Source organism: Centroberyx affinis, unplaced genomic scaffold (assembly GCF_046629955.1).
Source record: "Centroberyx affinis isolate AG114_WGS23_722 - 3 ecotype Tasmania unplaced genomic scaffold, CSIRO-AGI_Caff_v1 ptg002955l_1, whole genome shotgun sequence".
NCBI lineage: Eukaryota > Metazoa > Chordata > Actinopteri > Beryciformes > Berycidae > Centroberyx > Centroberyx affinis.
Window position 1 is genome coordinate 376,633 of NW_027281070.1, and position 9,398 is coordinate 386,030.

General features: G+C 44.9%; 1 protein-coding gene across 1 annotated transcript; it reads left to right on the forward strand.

Moving 5' to 3' along the window:
* The first annotated feature begins 2,913 nt into the window (after positions 1 to 2,913).
* On the forward strand, positions 2,914 to 7,050 carry bmp10 (bone morphogenetic protein 10). Its single transcript, XM_071536899.1, has 2 exons — positions 2,914 to 3,322; positions 3,933 to 7,050. Exons 1-2 carry the CDS (start codon positions 2,914 to 2,916, stop codon positions 5,009 to 5,011), a joined length of 1,488 nt encoding a protein of 495 aa, XP_071393000.1. The 3' UTR covers positions 5,012 to 7,050.
* Positions 7,051 to 9,398: the final 2,348 nt, after the last annotated feature.

Here is a 9,398-nt window from a genome sequence, read left to right on the forward strand (position 1 = left end):
ATTTCGTCAACCGAAACATCATGAGTTACTCTATCTAGCAGCCATTTCTAACCTGGACCCTGAAGACTTGCTGGCTTGAGGTCTGTTTAATAAGTGGAGTACGTTTGTTCCAGTCTTGATCCCCAAAAGAGCACTGACCTGATTTTGTTCTGAACCTTGGTAGACAAAGATTGGCTAACCTTGTTGTGGTCAAATGGCAGTGCGTCCCATTTACTTTAGGAAAATAGCTGGTAAGGTATTTGGTGGCCTAGTTATTCATAATCATATGCACATTGCGGGGCCAAAGTTGGATTACTCTGCTTTCCACAGGCAGACAATTTAGTGTTCGGAAATTACATTTGCCAGCGCGTTCTTGTGTGCTGAGACCCACTACCTGGAGCTTCTTCTTTAACAGTCTAGACAGCCCTTCATACCATGGAAAACTGCCGTAATTAAAGTGACACTGAGCCAAACTGTTTGCTAGCAGACTAAGGCAGTGCCTATCCAACAGACCAGACCTTCTAGCTAAAAACATTTTTCTAGCATTGACCTTCCCTAGAGCCTTCATGGCCATACTCTCCTCTCCAAGGCTGTTATCTAATGTGCAGCAGGATTGACTCTCTTTTGCCCAAATGCAGGGGCCGCTTATTGTTGGAGAGCCATGTACTAATATTTAAGAGCTCTTCACCTACAATTCCTTGAATACTGCTCAGGTTCCTATGTGAAACCATCAGGGCAGAATCATCTGCATACAAAGATCACCCATGTCATTTATATAGCAAAACTGGCAGAGGCCCTAAAACTTGGATTGAGAGCTTCAATCGAAAAATATTGGTCTCGGCCTGCAAAATCCCACAGTGATTGAATTCTTATGTCCTCAGATCAAAGAGACCATATGGAGGAGATTGACTGTGTGTGTGTCTGGAAAAAGAAGGAAATAAAGAGAGAGAAAGAGAGTGTGTTTGTGTGTGTGTGTGTGTGTGGGGGGGGGGGGGGGGGGGGGGGGTGAGAGACAAGCAGAGGACATTGCCATTATCAAGCCTTCCTTCTTCCATCAGGAAGATGCGAGAGACTGTTGCGGCAGCAGTTTAACAGAGCAGCAGATAACAGCATTGTCTGTCAACTGTCAGCCTGGCGGATGAGTGGCAGGGGCAGGAAAAGCCTATTCCTTCCCATCTCTCTGACTCACTGCTATCAAGAGTGTATCTGCAGGTCACGCAAAGAAGCTCTGGAATGAAAGATCAACATTTTGACAGTTACGTAGTGAGATGGGAATTCAGGTGACGAACAGGACAGTCATTCAAATTGAGAGAGGAGCCAGATGCTAATGTCAGACATTCACATGCCAAAGGAAGACATGGTACTAGGGATCGCCATCCCTGCAGTCGAGGATCACTCTTTTGACTGTGGAAGTCTTCCTCAAGTGAGTCACCCAGTTTCCATCGCCATAACCTTTGACTTGGTGCCGTCTCCCTAATCGAGAGGAATGCCTCCATACAGTCTGCCTCCCACTCAATGCCATCCTGGGACATGAAACCTGGTAAAAGGGGCTCCTCTACTGAGCACAGTCCCAGAGGGCAGCTGGGGCAGTAACTCTGTGTCCTCCTCTTGCATTTATGAAAGAGCCTCTTACGTCCAGATAACCCATTTAGGACACTGTGTACAATCCCCAGCCAAAAGAGGAAGTGCACGTATGTTTAGGAGGGGGGGCATTTGAGCCCCCCCTCCTAAGAGGGGGATCGAGGGATTGTTGTTTTGTTGCTATGTAAAAAATTAACAATAAAGAAAGCATACATGCAACATACTTAATAATTGCTCTTTTTTGTGTTTTCTACTGTTAGAAATGTGAAGATCTGTCTGGGTGTTTTCAGGATTTATGCTACTTCGTCAAGACATTATGATATTTAAATAACCTTTCAGTTCTTGAAATTTGTGATTACCTCATGAGCTTATGAGTTGTCCGCATAAGCTGTTTTAATGTTGTACACTCTCAAAGTGAGCTCAGTATCTGTCATCCTCGGCCATTAGGCCTCACACCTCATTGCATTTCAATTTCATTTGAACAAGTTCTGTCCAACAGACATATCCTGTTCCATTCAACAATATCAACAGACCTTTGGTGTATTTTGTCAAAAAAGAAATGGTCAATGGAGCCTATACAGCAGCTCGCAGAACTCCACCATTTACAAAGCAAATAAACAAATGAAGAATATCAACCCTGGAGCACCCACCCAAACAAAATAGCGCTTCCACAAGGAAGAGGCTACAGGACAGTGTTTACAAAATCCTCATTAAGGAAGTTGTGAGATAACAACACACACTCGTGCGCATACACCCGCACACATAGAAGGCACGCACACACACACACACACACACACACATGCACGCACACGCAAAGACACCATAAGCACTGAGCAATGCAGAGCCTACCATATCATAGATAAGGGACAGAAAGAAAGAGAGGGCAAGCTGGGAAGCGAGAGCAGAGTACAGAGTACAGAGAGAGAAAGAAAGAGGAGAGGACGTAACAGAGATGATTCCCATGGACAAAGCCAAGCCTCGGCCACCCTCTCACCGGAACTACAGCTCTTTGGTACGGGACATCAAAAGGTGTGCATGAGAATAAAGGCTGTGAGATCTGGAAAGAGAGCACTTTATCTGCTCAACAAGCCACACACAGCGTCAGGAATACACACCACTGCAGAGAGAGAGGGTCCCACTGGCCAAATGCTAGGGTCAACAACACTACTGAGCTGCTGCCAGTGAACCAGAACTCAGGTGGATTTTTTTTCTCCTAGAGATGTACTGAACTGAAAAGCTGACCATTGGATTAAAAGGTTCAGAGATCACAGTTATTTTGCATTACTGTTGCATCAGTTCCTCCTTAAATAACCCCAGAGGGCATAAAAGAGAAAGCTGCAGCTTGGTTTTTCCATGGCGAGCATTTGGGTCTCTAAATTGGAAAACATCTGCACCTCCAAGACTTTGTTCTTGCTGTTTTCCATGCTGCTCCTCCAGGGGCCTCTCTGTGGACGTGGCAACCCCATCTCCCACACTCTTCAGAGGCATCGCCCGGCTCCGGGGCTGGGAGATGGGCACGGAGGGGTGGTGGATCCCTCACTGCTGGAGCAGGTCAGTGATATGGACATGCAGAGTCTGCTGGAGAGCCTGAAGGAGCAGTTTCTCCGGACTTTCAACCTGTCTGGCTTGGGTCCCGCTCCCCAGCCTCTTGGAACCACACGTGTGGAGCCGCCAGAGTACATGATGGAGCTGTACAACCGCTTTGCTAATGACCGCACTGCCATGCCCACCGCCAACATCATCCGCAGCTTCAAAAATGAAGGTAGAGGACCTCTGTTTTTTCTTGTTAATTGTTTGCCTGGAAGTATTGGCAATTTGTACAAAGCTTTACCTCTCCAATATTAAGTTAATGAATGCTCAATTCAAAATCTTTGCATTTATGAATATTAATTTTATTTTTCTCATTATATTCTGCCCTACAAGGTCAAAGAGCAGTAACTGCACGAGTAGTGAAACTGAGAAAAATGACTTCAGTGTATCTCCTGTCCAGACAAAAGCACTGCTAGTACAGTGGACTGTATATGCTTACATATATGAATCTAATTTTTGTAGATATCATATTGAAATCCTAGTCATGACCTTGTAGTTTGTTACTGCTCAAAATAAATCAAAATATTATTCTCATTTCGGAAAAAACCCAAATACAAAGACAAATAGAAAGTATAGTAAAATATCAGTTAAAAGGTTTGTTCAAGATTCAAGATTGCAAGACATTTATATTTACCATTTAATTCCTTGAAAAAACCTACACTGCAGAACTTAAATCTACTGAAATTGCAGTGGTTATGTATACTGTATATTGAAACAGGTTTCTCTATACACTACAAAGAATGTACAGAAGTTGAACTTTGGCCATCATTTCTCTTCCCCAGACTCATCTCCCAGTGTTGTGGGTGTTGGGGGAGTGAGGCGCCACCCACTCCTCTTCAACGTGTCTGTCCCCAACCATGAACGCATCACAACAGCTGAGCTCCGCCTCTATACCCTAGTTCAGACCGACCGCCACCTTTATGCTGGGGTTGACCGCAAGGTGACCATCTATGAGCTAGAGTCACATGACGGAGAAGACAACATGACTGATGAGAACGCAGAGAGAGGAGATGGATTTAGAGGAGGAGGAGGACGGACAGAGATGGTGGAGTTGGCTTCACGCCAGGTCTATGGCACTGACAACGGCTGGGAGGCCTTTGATCTTACTGCTGCCGTTCAACGATGGCGCAAGTCTGACTACGGCACCACTCACAGGTTGGAAGTGCACATTGCTAGCCTGGCTAATGAAGATACTGAGGGTATGGCAGAGGGCCACAGTGATGGGGGGCCACCCAAGGGGGACATGAAGATCGACACTAGCCCTGAGGAAAAACACAAACCCCTGCTGATTGTTTTCTCAGATGACCAAAGCGGTGATCACCGCGATGACAGGCGCGAGCTGAACGAGATGATTCACCACGAGACGTCGGACATGGTTCTCCAAGACAACTTGGGGATGGGCCTGAATGGGCTGTGGGGGGAGCTGGAGAGGGAGGGAGAGGAAGGGGAAGAAGTTGAGGAGCCGGATGAAGAGGCCCTCATCCAAATGCGCTCCAACCTGATCTACGACACGGCGTCCCGCATCCGTCGCAACGCCAAGGGCAACCACTGCAAGAAACAATCTCTGTTTGTAGAGTTCAAGGATATCGGGTGGGACAGCTGGATCCTGGCGCCCACGGGTTATGATGCCTTTGAATGCAGTGGCGTTTGCACCTTTCCATTGACGAAGCATGTTACACCCACCAAGCATGCTATTGTCCAGACCTTGATCAACATCAACAGTCCTCAGAAGGCGGCACGGGCCTGCTGCGTGCCCACCAAGCTGGACCCCATCTCCCTTCTCTACCTGGATGACACAGGCGTGGTCACCTACAAGTACAAGTTTGAAGGCATGGTGGTGGCCGAGTGTGGCTGCAGATAGTCCATGCTTTCAGAGACATGCACTGTTTGCAAAGTCTTACTACAAGAGGAAAGGTCCAGGACACAAAACTAACAATAAGCTGAAAAAGGAGATAAACCAATGCTCTGCATCATTGAAGAAGAGGAGCTGTTGTTGCAATCTCTATAAGGTTTACTCAGTGAGATTGGACATGCACATTCACAAATCTATGTATGCTCCAAACAAATGAGTGTGGTCTGTAAATGTATATTTTGTATTTCAAGACAAAAAAAGAATATTTCATCTTGTACAGTCAAAGTCAACAATATCAGTTGCCATCATTCAGACAATGGAGAGATGAACTCTGATGGAAATGTGCAGCAGATCTACAGTCAAAGTGTTGTTAATGGTGATGCTAAGGTATATCTTTGTACCAGCAAGACTAAAAAAGCCTAAAAATTCCCAAAGGACCCAACCAAACAAGTACATCCTACAGTGTGTGCGAGCTGGTGGGAACTGTTGGGCCAGTTGCTTCCCCCCCTCCTCCTTCCTCCTGTTTCGACACTGATCCTCTGACATCTGTCTTCCTCTCCACTTATCTCTGGCCTCCCCACTGGATGCAAACACTAATCAGCACTTCATGCGGCCTGGCTCAGTAAAACGACCTCCCCGAGGCAACCTGACTAGACCCGAACTCTCCAGGCCCGCCTCCCGCCTCCTGCCCCCCCCCCCCTGATACGTAGGTGCTGGACAGGGGTCGGAGTGGCGGGGTTATCTCTCCCAACCCTCCTTCCCACTTCAGCTTCAATCACATGCCTCTCTTCCACTCCCCCCTGGCTACAGTGATAACGAGGTGTCGGGGTTGAGAAACATGTATGCTGCCACTCAGGCTTAGAGGACCGGACGCCATTCTAGGCAGTTTGGGAGGTGGTGGTGGGATAGGAGAGTGGGACCGGACAAAGGGGCGCTGGCTGTCCAAATTCCTAGGCACCGACAATCTATACTGGCTCAACTCACTGACCTAGCACCATGCGCCCTACAGCTCCTTGGTTCAGTCATCCCTCACTTTTACGGTAAAGATGGACTGTTTGGACTGTTCTCATCTTTAGGCAGAAACAAAGAGAGGAAAGGGGGACACCTTGTCGCATTCTCTTTCCAGATTCTCGACGGAGATACAGTTATTTTCTTTTGTGATAAGCCTTTTGATACTGACCTCTGCTGCTCGTGTCAAATAAAAGACTATTTATTGTTCTAATTTATTGATTTTTACAACAAAGAGTAGATAACTATGTTACATTTTTTAGTTCATGTTGTGTGGAGCAGGTTTGGTATCTTTGACAATTCATCTGCTCACTTCAGGAAGAGCAATTGTAACAAATTTCACAATAATGACGATCAATTCCTAAGAATCTCAGAAGCTTTTTAGCTAAGAATTTGTCATTGCTCCCAACCCTTTTAGAAAGTTTACATACTTTCTGACCACACTGTTTAAAATGTAATCAGGGTAATCTCATATCAAGATGATTGTAAATATTGTGGTTTAAAATTAAATACAGACATAATTTAACAAAAGAGTATTTTAAGTGTCCAAAGGGACACCAGAATTTCACAATCAATTTCAGATGATTTCTTTTCCATAATACAATTGAAAATCAAAGCATCTGTAACTGTTCCACAAGGACAACAAATCAAACTTCCTTGCCATTATTTTGGAAAGTTGGCAGGACCAATGTTACAATGCATAGCTGACACTCAGATCATTCAGTTCGACATTATCAACTCACAGGTCATAGTTCATGCGTAACACACAAACACAGAACCATGGGAAACAGACTGGAAGCCCCACTAATGAACACAATGGATGGCCTGCTGCTCACACTGACAGCTAGCAGATGCAGACAGCTGTGATGGAAAACCTATGAAAAGAAACTGCAAACAGAAAACTAAGCAAAGACGTGGCCTCTATGTCTCTTTCTGTGCCCTTCACACTGAATCTGAATTTCTGAATTCTGAATTTTATATGAATGTGGACTCTAATCTAGACGGCAGAAGCATTACATTGTTCTTTCCATGTACCAACGCACATTGAAGATGTAAATAAAGGATAAAGATCGAATTTGTGGACTGAAATGTGTATAGCTTTCTGTTGTTTTAGTTCTTTGTCCTGTTTCATTGCTGTAAACAATTTGTGAGGCACAGAATTTCTATTTGGAGACGAAAGATGAAACCTTGTATGCTCCCTGTGGGGAAATAGATAGAGAGAAAGAGATAGCAAAAAGCACAGAGTAGGGTGTAGATAAATAGATGTAATACCATAAATAAAAGTGAAGAGGATGAGCAGCATCTGGCATGTTACCAAGAATTTTTACAAGGATACAAGCAGATTTGCAGATTCACACGGGTATACAGTGCAATATACTGCCAAGGGTCCATATGTGCCGGCCGCGCAAAAGCAAATGTGCAAAAGTGCATCATTAACTATCCACATTTCACATTCACAGATGGAGGTAAAATGAACAGAATGTGACAATTTAAAACAAACTTCATCTGTTGTATGTAAATACGAGCAGGTCAGGTGCATGAACAGAGATCAGAATGTGCAAGCAGGGCAACTGTGCAAATGTGCAGCAAATGTGCACAGTATTCAAGAGAACATGTGCAAAAACACGCAGTGTATTGCAGAGGTGAGCATAGGAACAGGACAGTTCCGAACACAGTGCAGAACCCCCATGCTCCAGCACCTTTCTGGTTGGCTGATGCTTAGACCATTGTGGCAGGTAGCATTGTAAAACCTGTTGACTTTTACGAGTGCTCAGTTAAAGATACAGCACTAGGAACACTGTGCATATAGCTGGTACACTGTGAATGTCTGCACTGAGCTGATGCCAGGCTGCTTTTCTCTCTGGCTGAGAGGCTTGTTGTGCAACCCATGTCCAAACACTGAGGTTATTATGGGATATTATGAGAGAAACAGGAAAAGCACTTTGCTCTCCAAAGCAGCACGCACTTGATGGGCATGAAGGCCAAAACATAATGCAATAATTATAGTCTGCATTAATAATCCTCCCCCCGAAGAATAATTTATCTACACAGTTTTGCAATCCAATACACAACTGTGTAACTGTGCTTTATGCTATTTGGGTGTGCGCTTATGTTGAAACCTGGCTTGGATGTTAGAGGAAAGAAGCGATGTGTGAGAGCAGATATGTTATAGGGGTGGATACTTTTATGTGGCCATAATTCCACTGATACAAAATAACTATTATGTAATGGAATGCCATTGATACAAAAAAACTATTATGCTATTATGTATTGTTACTGGTATCCTCTCTCAAATTAGGAAATGACTTTATGGATCAGATGGTTGGATGCCATACCAATAAAATGTTACTTGTAATAAAATATGTCCTGCACATGCATGCATCTCTCATCTAGAAGCAGTGAACATTGTGTGTTCCAGGTATAGTGGCCCATTACAGTGGTGGTGGCTGTGAACAGACACTTCAAAGACAAGTCTTTGGCAGCGGAGAACTAATGACAAGTGCACAGAGATGTTTTAGAATGCAAACAAGCCGGGTACTGACTGACCTCTCATGTAAGGTGAGGGTGGAGGTCGTCTAAAAATAGCTGCAGACCAGAGGGCAAGAACCTCGGCCAATTACTGTGCGACAACAGTGTGTGAGGCTCACTAATTGAATATTTACAAAACGGCGGAAGAAATATGAATCTGGCCTGTGTCACTGAATGGCAAACATTTAGGGGATATGATGAAATGGGAAGTCTTTAGCATTTGCTCCAATGATAAGGACGGGTGCAGAATGATCTGTGCTTTCTCTCCCTCTCTTGTGTTGATATGGGTCGAAGAACACAGTGGACAAACCTAACGTGACGGCACTGTCGTAACCATTTTAATCTCTCCGCTTGTGCTTATGCTAGGGTCTGTGGAGAGTTTAGCCTACGTGGGAAAACGCATTAACAACAAATAAATCAACTGACTTTCAACACAGTTTCCCACGTACACAACCCTCGCTGTGCTTGAAATCTGTGAAAGGCTCCACTGACTGACAGCACAGGACGTCTGCAGCTGAAAGTCGGGGCGTGCCTCGGTGTGAACGTGTGTGTTTTGGTGTGTGTCATCCGAAGCTGCATGTCTTGCCCTGACTCTGACGTAGAGACTCTAATAGGGCCTGATTGTTTCCGTTTTGGGTCACATGCTTATCGGCCCATCTCATGGCAACACCTCCACCCAGCGCGCTCGCTCATCTCTTGCTCATTCCTTGAGCCTCTTCAGTTCCCACAAAAGTGCAGTTGCTCAATCCGTTCTTGTTGCCCATGTGAAACAGTACACCACACACCTTTAAACAATTTGTACTTGACTCAGATCATTTAATCATGGGAAATATGACACGAAATTCCCGAAAACCCACTA